This window comes from Haliotis rubra, unplaced genomic scaffold, assembly GCF_003918875.1.
Source record: "Haliotis rubra isolate DU_JTF1 unplaced genomic scaffold, ASM391887v1 Scf513, whole genome shotgun sequence".
Taxonomy (NCBI): domain Eukaryota; kingdom Metazoa; phylum Mollusca; class Gastropoda; order Lepetellida; family Haliotidae; genus Haliotis; species Haliotis rubra.
This window is the reverse complement of record NW_025767206.1, coordinates 339,586-355,783: the sequence shown is the minus strand read 5'-3', so window position 1 is coordinate 355,783 and position 16,198 is coordinate 339,586. Positions and strand designations below refer to the sequence as shown.

Here is a 16,198-nt window from a genome sequence, read left to right as displayed (position 1 = left end):
CATCGAATTCTGTTTCAATAGGGAATTCAACAGTTCTACAGAATTCCACAGAAATATCAAATACAAATGTTTATACTCTGAAATGAGGAGAAAGATGCATCGAATTCTGTTTCAATATGGAATTCAACAGTTTTATGGAAATTCCACAGAAATATCAAATACAAATGTTTATACTCTGAAATGAGGAGAAAGATGCATCGAATTCTGTTTCAATAGGGAATTCAACAGTTCTACAGAATTCCACAGAAATATCAAAATACAAATGTTTATACTCTGAAATGAGTAGAAAGATGCATCGAATTCTGTTTCAATATGGAATTCAACAGTTTTATGGAATTCCACAGAAATATCAAATACAAATGTTTATACTCTGAAATGAGGAGAAAGATGCATCGAATTCTGTTTCAATAGGGAATTCAACAGTTCTACAGAATTCCACAGAAATATCAAAATACAAATGTTTATACTCTGAAATGAGTAGAAAGATGCATCGAATTCTGTTTCAATATGGAATTCAACAGTTTTATGGAATTCCACAGAAATATCAAATACAAATGTTTATACTCTGAAATGAAGAGAAAGATGCATCGAATTCTGTTTCAATAGGGAATTCAACAGTTCTACAGAATTCCACAGAAATATCAAAATACAAATGTTTATACTCTGAAATGAGGAGAAAGATGCATCGAATTCTGTTTCAATATGGAATTCAACAGTTTTATGGAATTCCACAGAAATATCAAATACAAATGTTTATACTCTGAAATGAAGAGAAAGATGCATCGAATTCTGTTTCAATAGGGAATTCAACAGTTCTACAGAATTCCACAGAAATATCAAACACAAATGTTTATACTCTGAAATGAGGAGAGAGATGCATCGAATTCTGTTTCAATATGGAATTCAACAGTTCTATGGAATTCCACAGAAATATCAAACACAAATGTTTATACTCTGAAATGAGGAGAGAGATGCATCGAATTCTGTTTCAATATGGAATTCAACAGTTCTATGGAATTCCACAGAAATATCAAACACAAATGTTTATACTCTGAAATGAGGAGAGAGATGCATCGAATTCTGTTTCAATATGGAATTCAACAGTTCTACAGAATTCCACAGAAATATCAAAACACAATTATCTTCCTGCAATAGAAGTAGCTAAATCACTAAAGACGCGGCACTGACGCAACCCGGGAGGATGGTAATAACCAGTGTGCTTAAAAACCACTTACCCACTGGCCTGCATCTAGTAAACTTTCTGTTGGGCTAGAGAATTTGAAATGTCTCTAGCACGACTGGCAAGTGAATATTAAAAGTGATTTATTCCTTGAAAAGTACAATGAGCAACTCATACTCAAGCTCTCTGCTTCCATGATTCTGAAAACCGCTGCCGTGGTGTAACGGTAAGAGCGTCCACCCGGAGAGCGGAAGGTCACGGGTTCGATCCCAGGCCGCATCATACCAAAAGACGTTAAAATATGGTACTTGTTGGATGTGAAATTGGGTTTAACGTCGTACTTAAGAATATTTCCCTCATATGACGACAAACATGCTTGTACTAGCCCAGACTTAAGTTGGTTTTATAGTGCTAGCTCACTGAGATACCATGCCGCCCTAACCACTACACCACGGAGGTGGTCCCGTGGTCAGTAAACTTTTGAACTTCTTTCACGCACTGGTGGTCACTAGATCCAGGGCAAGACCCAGAGGTGCCCAATCTGCTCCCGTTGATAGTAGGTTATGTCAATATGATATCAAGAGTTACCTACCTTGATGACCTGTGCGAGACACTCTGCTCCCTGGGAGGTTAGGCTGCAGGCGGTCAGGTTGATGGAGCTGAGGTTGGTGCAGTTCTTGATGCCATGACACAAAACTGAAACATTTGGGTTTTATCTTTTTACTTTCAACAGATTGTTTATAAGCTCGCGACAGTCAAAAGCACCAGGATATTTCTCATTTGGTAATAGAAAACCCAATGTAATTCACACCTAGCTAAGATATTCAAATAGTAGATTAAATGGTGATCTATATAGGATTGGTCTTATAGAGAACCCCAAATGTATGTGTAAATTTACCTGTGAAAATTCTCATCATGATATATGGCTGGCATATTGCTAAAAGTGGCGTAAAACCCAAACTCACTCCCTCTACCAAATCAGATGACTTATAAGTGTTGATCTTGCCGGTGCCAATTTTACTGTGCACTCATGTTAACAGTATGAGGAAGTCATGCTGCACTTGGAACGTCACAAGCCCGTGATAGTGCCGCGTGTTTCCATAAAAAAAAGGTGAAATTTGGAAATTTTAATATTAATTGTATATTTATATACTTATCCTATCTCACGACTTGCACCTCTCTCTCTTGCTTCGACTTTTAGTGGAACGACTGTAAACATTTTTCCATAGGCTTCCTTGTCCATTCGCCCGTGCACTCCATGCTGCTCTCCTTAATTAGCTTCCTAGTTCCTAATAAAGCTTGCAGCATGCTCCACTAATTGCCCTCGTGAATACCTTGAATGATCATTCTCATCTTGGAGCCAATGTTGTAATCTGAGTAGTGGGGAGGCCGGGCGGGCATCCATCGCGTGAGATAGGATAAGTATATAAATATACAATTTATATTCAAATTTCTAAATTTTTAAACTTATCCTATCTCACGACTTGCACTTATCCCATGGTTGGACGGCGGGCTGCAGATTACCCTTCTGTCTGGACAGTGCGAACAGCTGGTCTTGGAGCTGTGTGGACTGATGACAACCGTAGATAGTGATGTACAAGGGAGGCCTGTTATGCATGCACGCAACTCCTATGCTTGTAGTGGGTTTCTCCGGAACTCCTTGGCTTACTAAGCACGACTCCCAGGGAGATGGGTGCTCCTGAGCGATGTGGTGTTCGGCTGCAACATTGTACAAGACAAGGGACGCAACTCGGCAAGTAGGCCTCGCCTCACCACAATTAACAAGGTACCCCCGTAATTAAAGTCTTGCGACTAGAATCGGGCCAGCCCCTGCTCCAAGAAGGCCCCCCCAGACACCGAGCGAGGCGGGTGAAAGAGAAACACAACTCGGCATCTCAAAGGTTTAACGTTCAGTTCTGGGCAGCATCAAATTGACCCTCACTCCTTTGCCTAAGCTTAGTCAAAGGATGTGCCCGGCAACGTTGGAGGCAGAACGCAACGAAATCCACAGGAATTCGGGAGTGTCACACTTCACTGATGTAATTGCTCCATGGAGTAAGTAAGCGTGAATGTCGAACACCTCTGCATCATCATACTGATTGTGCCTCAGGTCTGTAGGGCCACGCTAGGTGGCCGTATTCCGATGCCTTGGTATGGAGGCCAAGTGAAGTAGTTCTTAAACCCATATAATCAGAACAAAAGGTTGAGATCCAGTTCAACTTTTATTCAGTATATACAAGGAAGCAGTAAGGCAAATGCGGAACCGTCCCTCATCTGCGTTGTTGGGCCAATGTAAGCTGCTGAGCCAGTACAAGAGGTCCGAACTGGTGTAGTCTCTGGACATCCGTGACAGACAGGTCTCGCAGGTAATGTGAAGAGAAGACTGTATCAGAACGCCAGAAGCAACCTTCCATGATAGCGGTCAAGGAGCAGTTGCTATGGAGGGCCATCGTCGCGGCTAGTGCACGAGTCTCATGAGGATTGGAAGCGGCTGGAGGAGGCAACCCTGCAAAGGTGTAGGCTTGCAGGATAGTGGCACGCATCCAGAAGGCCAATGTGGTCCGGGAAACCTCAGTTCTTGAAGCGGGTATGTAGAGGCGCTTCCGTAGCCGTCAACGATCCTTGGAGGCAGCAAGGTAAACGTGTAGAGCCCTAACAGGGCAGAGTATCAAATCTGAATGATCATCAGGCCGAAGAATGATGAACAAGGGGGAAAGGGTAAACATCCGATTGACATCAAGCCCATGCAGTTCAGATATACGAGCAGCGGTGGCCAAAGCTACCAGGAAGAATGTCTTGAATGTCACTTGTTCGAAGTCCTTGTCTTCTAAAGGTTCATAATCTGTAGAAATCATAAGACGAAGGACGACAGACAGATCCCAGGCCGGAGGTCTGAACTTCCTGGACTGGTCAGAGAGTCTATAGGAGCGTAGTAGACTCTGCAACTCGGGAACAGTGGAAATCTTCGTGCCCGTGGTGGTAGCCAAAACCGAGTTGATGGCGGCTAAGTAGGTAGCTAATGTAGTACCCTTGAGTTTCTTAGTAGTGCGGAGATGCTGGAGAAACTCAGCAACGACCTGAGCCGAGGTGGAAGTGGGAGATGCAATTCCCCTAAGCTTGCAATAGTCTTCAAACTTCTTCCACTTGTTGTCATACAAGGAACGGGTCGAAGTACGATGCGCTGAAGTGATAGCTGTGGCCACTCGGCGAGAGTAGCCCTTAGCTATGAGAGACCTCTGAAGATGCACCAAACGTGTAGATTGAGGGTCTGAGGTGACCCGTGGCGCAGTTCCTAGTGAGGGTGAAGAAGTAGGTCGCCCTGGTAGGGAAGCGTTACTGGGTTTGGTTCTGCCAGGATCCTTATGCTGACAACCCTGTGGCAATTAGATCTATTTGAGGCCGTGATAACGGGTAGATCATAAACTGAAAGATCTGGGGCAGTAACTTCCGCTCTGTCGGGGACGGGCGGTTGGATCGGGACAAGGCATCGGCGATCACATTTTGTACCCCGGGAATGTGTCTGGCTCTGGTTACGATGTTGAGTGAGTCGATGAGATGGAAGAACCTGATCGCCCATTGTAGCAGATTCGCGGGAGCCTGTCGAGCCTAGATGATTTACATACCAAACCACTGTCGAATTGTCTGATTGGATCAACAGACTTGGGCTTGTCAGCCTGAAGGTACGGGCGTAGAAATCGCTGTATCGGCCGAAGTTGAAGCTGGCCTCTGTACGTTAAGGTTTGAGCTGACGTCAGAAGGCCCAGTAGCTCCTGCCACTGTTGTAAGGTTCTCGCCTGAGACAGTGCTGGAGGAATGCATTGCTGAATCTTTATCCACCTGTCGTGAGGGACGAACATCATCCCGACGAGTGTCGAACAGTGCTCCGATGAATTGGAGTGTCTGAGTTGATTTTAGTTCCGATTTTGCGATGTTCAACAGCCACCCTAACTGTCTGAGCAGCGTGGTGGTAAACTGTAGCTGGCGAAGCAATACAATCGGATCCTGTTGAGCCTGGATGCAATCGTCTATGTAGCTTTCGAAGGTGATCCCTTGAAAGTGGTGGAAGATCGTTATGGGCTCATAATTCGGGTAAAAAGCCACGGGGCCGTGGAAATTCCAAATGGTAGGACTTTCCATTGGTAGTGATTCCTTTGAAGGCGAAGCGAAGGTACTTCCGGTGTTCTGGATGTATTGGAACGTGAAGATAAGCATCCTGAAGATCTAGGCTGATGAGGAAGTCTCCCTTCTTCAGGATGGTGCGTAAAAGGTTGATCGACACCATCCTGAAGTGAGGCGGTGGAAGCAGGAATCAGCATTGAACAACTTCATATTGAAGATGAGCCGGAGTTTTTTGGAATTTTTCTTTGGAACCAAGAAGATGGGAGAGTAGAAACCTGGAGTGACGGGCGATGGACCTAGGAGCTCTATCGCGAGTTTGTCTAATAGCGTACCTATTGTGGATTGCAGAGTCTGAAACTGGTCCACAGGATATGAGCGATGAGCCTGATGCAACGTCAGAGGTGGACTGCCAATACATGTAGCTGATAGCCGTGAATTAGCAGGTTGGTGACGTACGGATCTCTGAGGATGGTCCAATTCTGGGCGAAGATCTGTAATCTCCCGCCTACCGGAGTGTTGTAAATCGGAACGACTGGGGCGGAAGGTCCCAGTTGTGTGATTGTCTCAAGCCGTCACTGCTTCCCAACGCTGGTGCAGTTCGACGCTGTTTTAATGAGTCCTGGAGCTGTGACTTCTGTATCTTTAACAGTTCAATCGAGACTTGAAAGTGGGTTTCTTTATCAACTTTATTAGATACTTCTTGGATGCTACTATTAAAGAGGGAGTCAGTAAACCAAGGCTGGAGAAACAGTTCTGTTTTAAATCGCTACTCCCATGAAGAGATGTTAAGGGGTCCACGTCGGCACAGCAAGAGTTTAGCCCCAAAAATGAAACAAATGATCCAGGATAATTTGGAACTGGTCCAGAGCTAAAGTCATGCATCCTCGGATGTAAACGTCTTGATCAAAGTAAGTATGCTCCAGAGCAGAGTTAACAGCGTCGAGTGCTGCAATCACGCAACTAATAGATGGCAACATCTTTCTCATGGCTGAATCCTTTGAGCCAAATCTCGGGCCTCAATAAGGTAGGGCGAAGCAGCTAGTTTGCCACACAGGGTTCCAATATCCTCATCAACTGTTGGAGCCGTAGAGATTTTGTTAGGCTGTGGACATGAGAGGTAGAAGGATTATATCTGGGAGCAGAGAATCCGTCCTTAATTCATTTCAGGCTCTTGAAACCATCATTTAGTGTACTTGATAATTTCAGAATACAAGGTCGAGGTGGTAGGGTGATGGTAGACCAATCCCAGTTCCTAAGAGTATAAGAGTGATCCAGGTCATCTGCTGAAGTACTCAAGGGAAGTTGGAGCTTCTCAACAATCCAAAGGAGTACCTGAGGTGTCTCAACTGCTGCAAAGCTACCCCCAGGGGTAGATAACTCAGAGTGAGTGGGAGATGCAGGCATGGCTATTTGGACTGGATCAATCTCAGGAGGTGGACCAGATGAAGAGCCAGGAGCTACCGAAGTCGGATGGGCTGGAGTGGAAGGCTGTATTTGGTTCCAGGCTGAGGTTATGGCCCTGATCATCATATTTAGATCCGGAGTCACTGTAGGAGTGGAATTGTTATCAGGTTCCCATGACTCAGCGATGATCCTAGAGTGAGTCGAAGGATTCTCAGAGCGTGTAGACGGAACATCGTAAGAGACTGTAGGCCTATTAGTGGTATCAGAGCAATGATCATCCGAACGTCGGTCAGAGGAACTGTATCGAGATCTCGACGTGGTAAGTACCCAAGTAGGTTGGTAAGCTGGTGATCTGGATTCCCTAGTATGGCTAGGTGATCCGGCATGATATGAAGAACTAGTCCGGGTCGCTGTAGTTCTAGTTGGTGATCTGGTTCTGATTGGAGCTCTGGTTCGACCATCTGAATAGGATCGGCCATGAGGTGTGGATCTGTACTATGATCCCGATTGGTCAATGGCTCTGTAAAGGTGACCTAGATCATATAGGTGACCTGGGTTGGTAAGATGATCTGGATTTGTAAAATGATCTGGATCGATTCGATGCACTAACTGGAAACTGTGATCGTGATCTGGATCTATAAGGTGATCTGGATCGAACAGGTGATCTGGTTTGCAGTTGTTGATCGATCTGGATCTGTGATCTTGATTTGGTGATCTGGATCGGGTTGGTGATCTACTTTGATGTTGGTGATCTGATTCGAAGTTGTGATCTGGTGATCGGTCCGATCTGATTCTAAGTTGTGATCGGATCCATGGTGATTTCCTTAGGTGATCTGATGTTGTGATCTAGATTGGGTCTTGTAAGTTAGATGACCTCTGATGCACAGGACCCATCCGGTGATCTGATTCTAAGTTGTGATCTGGATCCATTCGGTGATCTGGATCAGGTTAGGATCTGGATCGGTCCGATGATCTACTTCGATGTTGTGATCTGGATCGGCTAGGTGATCTGGATCGGTCCGGTGATCTTATTCGAAGTTGTGATCTGGACCCGTTTGGTGATCTGGATCAGTTAGGTGATCTGGATTGATCAGGTGATGTGGATCGTAGTTGTGCTCTGGATCGTGACTGTGATCTGGATCGATCAGGGTGATCTGGATCGGCACGGTGATCTAGATCGGGTTTGTGATGGTGATCTGGATCGTGAAGGTGATCTAGATCGTTGTGGTGATCTAGAATGATGTGGTGATCTGGATCGACGATTAGGTGACGAAACCTGAAGTGTGGATTCATGATGAACGTCCCCCGGCGACGCTGTTGTAGCCAGCTCCGTCCGGTTCAATGAACTGTGGGGGAACAGTTGGCTGGTTGAATGCAGTTGGCCAGGCTCCAAACAAACTGAGACAGTCGAGGGGATATGTACCGATGATCTGGATGATGACAGTGTCGATCTAAGGTCTCCTGGTAATGTAGATGGGACAGGCAACGATGAATCATCGATCACAACAACCAGTGAGTGATCTGACGCTATGGAAGGAGGTGATTGATGCGTACGTAATAGGTGCTGAACGTCCTCAGATAAGTAGGAATCTGATGAAGCGTCCATAAAATCCTCTTGAACCACAGACGTTGCTCTCTTGCGTGAAGGTATGATTTTCTGTCGCTGTAACTTGATACGCTTGGCGGGAGTGGGATCAGATCCTGTTGATTCCCTGGCCCTATCGGCGATTCTCCGGGAGCAAACATGAAGGTAGGCCGTAAAATCCTCATCTTTTAGTGAATTACACTTGCCACATCGTTTGTTTCAGTTTGTCCAATACAGTCACTGCAAGACGAGTGAGGGTCGAGGGACCAATAGTTCGTCTTGCATTGAGCACAAACTTTCCTTTTCCTCGACAGATTATGTTTTCCCCATGATGTTATGGTGAAATAATGTCCCTAATATACAGCACGTCCACACAGTCGTGCGACAAGACTGACTGACTGACTGAGTTTAGTTTTACGCTGCTTTTAGCAATATTCCAGCAATATCACAGCGGGGGACACCAGAAATGGGCTTAACACAATGTGCCCATGTGGGGAATCGAACCCGGGTCTTCGGCGTTACGAGCCAACACTTTAACCACTAGGCTACCCCACCGCCCCTGTGCGACAAGAAGAGAATGTTCATTCAAGGTAGTCACGTGGGCAATTAGTGGAGCATGCTGCAAGCTTTATTAGGAACTAGGAAGCTAATTAAGGAGAGCAAATGCAAATGAGAAGTAGGGCCGCAACAAATACACTATGAAGCAAATACGAATCGTAACAGGTAGTGGTGTTCCGATGATCGATTGTAAAAAACATATTTTCTATTAATCAAAATTTTGTTGTTTTAGTACAACACACTTGAAAGAAGTAAACTGACCATTTAATTTGACGAATATTCACAAAGAAACATGCGCTCAAAAGCATAAAGCTATGCGCATTGTAATCTTTTAACCACTTTTATTGTTTAATTACAATTCAAGTGTCTTAATTATTGAAAACTTGGATAACTTGAATTGTAATTGTGTTGGTATATTTATGTAAATATATTTAACAGGCTTGAATTGGCTGCTGACAAAATGATTTGAATGATTTTGATAGAATTTTCGTGTACAGACTGTACGTTTAGTGAAGTACCAGGAGTATGGATATTTAAAGGGGAGACCATAAGAAGGGGAATGCATGTGACTCTAAGACAAAGTGAACAACACATCCGGAAGTAACAGCATAAACAGCATTTCATCGCATGACAGTATTAGTTACAAAAAACATTAATGAGAAAAAAACTGGGGAAAACCCTTAAAATTGGTGATTACATTAAAAATGTAAATAAACTGACCAGCAATAAAAACGCAACTCAGAATTCCTGAAAATTATACTTTTTCAGCATGAGTTTGGATTTGATACTTTAACACAATTGTTTTGATTTCTTGAATTGCGTTTCTTTTGCTGGTCAGTATATTTCAATTATAAACGATAATCGTCCACCACAAGTCCTCCGATAATCGATTGTGGATTTGGTTTTCGGTTCCCAACACTAGTAACACTACTAACAGGAGTGAGTGAGTGAGTTTATTTTACGCCGTTTTTAGCAATATTCCAACAATATCACGGCGGGGGACACCAGAAATGGGCTTCACACATTGTACCCATGTGGGGAATCGAACCCTGGTCTTCGGTGTGACGAGCCAACGCTTTAACCACTGGGCTACCCCGCCGCCCTACTAGTAACAGGACTTATCAGGGGGAAGTAACTACTCACCTTCTATGCCAGGTCCTCCCACTCGGCAGTATTCAAGGGAGAGATGGTTCAGTGTGCTGTTCTTTGACAAACCCTGGAAACACAAAACCACGGATATTTCAGCAAAACAATTAACATTTACGGAAACATTTATGTGAAAACTCAATTCCTATTAAGTCTGTTGCGTACAAGTACGCTTGAACTTTTGTAAATACTCAATAGATTTGATCTTAAATGCGTACACATAAAAATGTCAAATCTTAGCTTGGAGATTACTGAGGACAGATCAAATAACTGAGGTATAATGAGGGGTTCTATTTCAGCACATGAACTCGACAACTTGCAGTCTTTCTTATCGTTTCTCATATTACTGATCAAATATAAATAACAAACACGTAAAAAGACATTTAAACTTTATTATATTTTTACATTTAACAGAAAATGGCAAAATATCCAGTTGAGTTTGAGTGAGGTTGGTACAATTTATTTGGTTACTCAAAGGAAAATCAGGATACCCAACTGAGATGAACACAAGCGATTACATAACTCACTGACCCAAAAAGTTATCTGTAGCTCTGCATTTATATTTTGAATATTAGTACCAGTTTCAAAGTGAAATTGCAGTCAATATCATCAGCATGTAACATTTACCACAACTGAATAACATCAACTTCAAAACAATTTTCCAATTCTATAGTCCGTTTGGCTCGTTAAGTATCGGAAAGCGGATGATGAATTGCAATCTAACTTCGAAAACTAATAAACATAAAATACTCAATGAAACACTGATAATAATGAAAATTAGGATACAGTCAGACCAACTCTGTGAGGTTTTAGCAGAATTTATGTCCTAAAATTAAAAAAGTTGTTTAAGAAACTATCATTAAAATATTGACACAGTTCACTATTACTTACGAGGGAGGAGTGCAGAGAAAGGGACAGCCGGGTGTGCAAGAAAGGCTGGAGACAGCACAGCACAGGCTAATGAATCAATAACTTTGTCGGCACTTGTGCACATGCTTCTCTAACACCTGGCTGTCCCTTTTTCTGCTCTCCTCCCTTGTAACAAAAAGTGAACTGTGTCAATATTTTAATGATAGTTTGTTAAACAACTTTTTTAATTTTAGGACATAAATTCTGCAAACAAATCACAGAGTTGGTCTGATGTTTTGATTACGATCAGTGTTTCTTTGAGTATTATATGTTTATTAGTTTTTTAGTTAGATTGCAATTCATCGGTCCGCTTTTGAGCCTAACGCACTATAATGTCCCTGACTTCACTGATCGTTTCGAGGCAAGGGAGATATCTGACTGTAAATTTCCGGTTTCCACCCTTGCTGAACTAGGTTGGAATTATGCAGTTAAAATTTGGCTCGACTATGCAATCAAAATCACACAAAAATCATAAACATGGCAATGTGTCAACAGATTTTTTGAAATCCTTCATTCCATTTACATTTATATAGCGCTAATATCCAGTCTTAAGAGACTGCCCAAGAGCGCTGCTTAACTCTGTATGCTGAACAAATGGTCTTCAATCTGGATTTGAATGTGCTGAACGTCTCTACTGATGGAAGAGAGACTGGTGATGCTGCATTTTGTGAGGTAAGACCTGTTCTATTATGATAAAGACCTTGATTACAGATTTTCTTGATTGGGCACCGCCATCATCATTGAAACAAATGCTGGTGACGTGAAAGGTGGAATAAGGGACTATACAGTTGGAAAACTACAGAAGGGACGTTACTAATATTAGCTAGTGTTAAGCTAGTTCAGGAAGGGTGGTAACCGGAAATTTTACAGCGAGTTAACTCCCTTGAATAATCAAGATGAGTTCGTGCCTTTACTAACATCTACATGACCCAGAACCCTGCGTTCTCACCTTCACTAATGTCTCCATGTCCCTGAGTTCTCACCTTCACTATTGTCTCCATGTCCCCGAGTTCCACCTTCACTAATGTCTCCCCCGAAGTTCTCACCTTCACTAATGTCTCTATGTCCCCGAGTTCTCACCTTCACTAATGTCTCTATGTCCCCGAACCCTGCGTTCTCACCTTCACTAATGTCTCTATGTCCCTGAGTTCTCACCTTCACTAATGTCTCCATGTCCCTGAGTTCTCACCTTCACTATTGTCTCCATGTCCCTGAGTTCTCACCTTCACTAATGTCTCTATGTCCCCGAGTTCTCACCTTCACTAATGTCTCCATGTCCCCGAGTTCTCACCTTCACTAATGTCTCTATGTCCCTGAGTTCTCACCTTCACTAATGTTTCTATGTCCCTGGGTTCTCACCTTCACTAATGTCTCCATGTCCCTGAGTTCTCACCTTCACTAATGTCTCCATGTCCCCGAGTTCTCACCTTCACTAATGTCTCTATGTCCCCGAGTTCTCACCTTCACTAATGTCTCTATGTCCCCGAGTTCTCACCTTCACTAATGTCTCCATGTCCCCGAGTTCTCACCTTCACTAATGTCTCTATGTCCCCGAGTTCTCACCTTCACTAATGTCTCCATGTCCCCGAGTTCTCACCTTCACTAATGTCTCCATGTCCCCGAGTTCTCACCTTCACTAATGTCTCTATGTCCCTCTCTCGGAGTGGCAGTCCTTGGAGTTCAAGACACCGCAGCACAGATGACACTCCCAGACACTCCTTAAGTGCCCTGCACAGTCGGAATGTGATCTCTTTTGACCTGATTGCTGGCGTCTTCCGTTTCTGGATTGCCGCCCTCTTCCCTGAAACAGGAGCTAGTGAGCTTTACGCTGTTTTCACCAACATTCCAGCAATGTCCTGGTTGGGCACCTGAGCTTCAACGAGATGAGCGACTGCTACAAACCATTACTTTATCCAGTTTGGATAATATCAATCTTCAACCTTAAACGTATACAACAACTAGAGAATGAGTCTTACAATTCAAGGAATTTCCAATGCAGATTCAGTGTTTCCACTGGCATTTTTTACAGCTGGATATGGTCAAATAAAAAAAATGTTTTGGTTCCGATTACACTTCTTTAACTGAGCTGACTGAGTATGGTTTTACACCGCTTTTAGCAATATTCCAGCAAGATCACGGCGGGGGACACCAGAAATGGGCTTCACAAATTGTACCCATGTTGGGAATCGAACCCGGGCCTTCGTCAACGCTTAACCACTGATCTTGAGCGAACGCTTTAACCACTAGGCTACCCCACCGCCCCACACCTCTTTAAAATTAAGGGTAGACAGGTAGGAAGGAATTTGTTTTTAAAAAATTTTTAGAAATAAAGTACGAACTAATAACACATTTAGTAATGTGTAATTGTTTATTCAATCAAGCTTGTGGCCATCATGTCCACTTTCTCTATCAGAATGACCGATGTCATTTGGCGCCAGGAAAAAAACAATGGTATCTGAAAGCTTATTTTATTCATACCTCGTAAAAAAATAGGGTCGGCACCAGAATTCAAGGGTCAGTCGGGTCATCTGAACAACAACATTTTTTTTTAGGCCTATTGTGACAGGCAAGCATTTCAAATACCGGTCATTTGTAAATTTTATCGATCAAGTGATCATGCTTTTCAGATATGTAGAGGGTATCGCAATGCATCAATGCCGCTAGTGTTAGCCTGGGGTTCTAAAACTGCTATTCTTTATTTGACAACACCTCAATGTCATTGTGAAAACGTAATCTTTTTCGGGGAGAAATAAAGTTGACAGAGGTAATTAGAAAATTGATTTAAAAATTTGCCGGACACTATGACTGACACCCTTTGAAATTACCGGACATTCCAACTTTGTACCGCCAAAGCCTGGTATATACGGAAACACTGAGATTATCCTTTTCCGCTGGGTTATGATGACTCCCTGTCAACCAAGTAACCCCAAACCAGTATGTAGCCTGATGAGACGAACTTAGGTTTTTACGAATATATTCTTAGGCAAGATGAATTAGGCACACCATTTCTAACCATCAGATCTGTGAAGATCCGGATTGGAACTGATCTTCAGCAACCTTGTCGTAAAAGGCAACCAACGGGATTGGGTGGATCAGGCATGCTGACTTGATTGACACATGTTATCATATCCCATTTGTGTTGATTGATGCTCATGATGTCAGTCACTGGATTGCCTGGTCCAGACTCAACTCAACAGTGAGGTATTAAACAAAAGCAGAGATGCCAACCCCAATTTAGCCTAAGTAGTTTTTTGGCCAAAACTGATGCAAAAATTAGTATTTTGGGACCGAAATTAGTATTAATTTTTCCAAAGAATTTACATATTGAATAAAAAATATATAGACATTCTAAGAACTTGTTATTAACATTGTACTCCCCTAAATCAGTAGCAAGTATCCACATATAGCTTGATACTGAATAAAATGTGGTTGAAATTTATTGTGCATGGTACGTAACTATGCTATTTGATAATTAATTGTATTATTTTTTTTAAATTGTATATTTGTACTGCTATCGTAGTCGCATATTTTGTGGTTTGTTTTTTTTAGAAACGAATACTACAAAATCGTATAGGTTGACATCTCTGCTGACAGACAGACAGATAGACAGACACTAACCATCCTCCTCATTGGGTGGCGTGTAGTAACTCCTCACAGCCACGAACTCCAGACTCTTGTTGATCCGTAGTGTGTTCACAATCGGCATCCAATCATTAGCCCTGAAACACAACAGAGACATAAAGAGATTAATGTTACCATATCCAAGTAATGTCAATTCATCTTCTCGGAGTGCGATCCTACATTCAAACAAATCAACATTTGAGTTGACCAAGGTCAGACCAAGCGACGAAAGCCAAAGCTGTTTGAATCATATCTTACGATTATCTACAGTATGGTAATACATATTCTGGGGAGGTTGGGTAGCTTAGTGGTTCAAGCGTAGCAGTATTCCAGCAATATTACAGCGGGAGACACCAGAAATGGGCTTCACACATTGTACCCATGTGGAGAATCGAACCTGGGCCTTCAACATGACAAGCGAATGCTTTAACCACTAGGCTACTCTGCCGCCACAACAAATCTCACTAAAATATCCTGGATTGGAACTAAAACCATAAATAACATATCTACATGAGACACAATCAATCAGAGTTCTAAAGCTGTTATTAACCTGGTCAACAGAACAGTTTCCACAACTTTTGTTTTCTCAGTTCCCTTGGGAGTATACAATCCAAGCTGCCAGAAGTTTTTACAGTCATACTGTAAACGTACTTATTTTCGCATGGTGCAATTTTCGCGGAATTGACAGTTTAGACTACATCGCGCGGTCAATTATTCGCACAATCAGTAATTGCCGGAACTGCCAGCTGTCTCTTTGGTGGCCACTAATAGCAGTGAAAACAAACAGAGTGGCTTAACCTGTCAGGCGGCATTTATTACTTACTCACAGGAAATCCCTATCTGTGCGATATACTAGTACACAGTAATCCGTTTACTCACGGAAGAGATGAAAAACACATCAGTCTTATGTTCCGAATTCTGACGATCTGACGAATTAACTTCTACTGTATATGAAGCTCTTTGTGATTTCAAACAAGCCGGGTTGTTGTGAATGAGATGATTGAGTGTTAAGTGACTATTCGCTTCATGATGTATTAGTAAATAAAATCTTAATGAATAAATAAAATACTGCTGTATTATTTCTTTCCTAATCGTTTCATGGTGATCTGTTTTGTATCAAACCATCTGTCATGTGACCAATTTCCATGGCGGCCACAACACACATTGCTGTTTTCGCTAATTTGGCAATGGGATTTGGCTCATTATTTAATTATGTTTTGGGAAATCCATTACAGCAACAGTTAAGTATGATTCTTTATGCTACTATCAGTCGTCATTTTAAGATTCCCCGTAGATTTCTGTCTTCAAACTTGATGTGTTATGGTAACAACTCGGGGCGAGCGTGGCTAGACTGAATGAATGACAGGTTTATTCACGGTGTATAAATTTTCGCGCTAAAATGTTTTGCGCGAAAAGCGCGAAATATAATAGGTTTACAGTATTACCCGCTCATCCTTCCAGGTACCCATTCACTGCTGGGTGAGCATAGGCATAATGTCAGAACTTGCTCAAGTGAGTGAGTGAGTGAGTATAGTTTTACGCCGCTTTTTAGCAATATTCCAGCAATATCACGGCGGGGGACACCAGAAATGGGCTTCACACATTGTACCCATGTGGGGAATCAAACCCGGGCTTCGGCGTGATGAGCGAACGCTTTAACCACTAGGCTACCCCAC

At 42.7% G+C, this 16,198-nt stretch overlaps 1 protein-coding gene across 1 annotated transcript in view; it reads right to left on the bottom strand.

Moving 5' to 3' along the window:
* The window catches only part of LOC124292326 (centrosomal protein of 78 kDa-like), a 192,461-nt gene that overhangs the window by 173,589 nt on the left and 2,674 nt on the right, over nt 1-16,198 (bottom strand). The window contains exons 3-6 of the mRNA XM_046729396.1: nt 14,520-14,620; nt 12,533-12,702; nt 9,990-10,062; nt 1,773-1,876 (exon numbers count right to left, since the gene is read on the bottom strand). Coding sequence (XP_046585352.1) covers nt 1,773-1,876; nt 9,990-10,062; nt 12,533-12,702; nt 14,520-14,620 — 448 coding nt within the window. The remainder of the gene's footprint in view (nt 1-1,772; nt 1,877-9,989; nt 10,063-12,532; nt 12,703-14,519; nt 14,621-16,198) is intronic.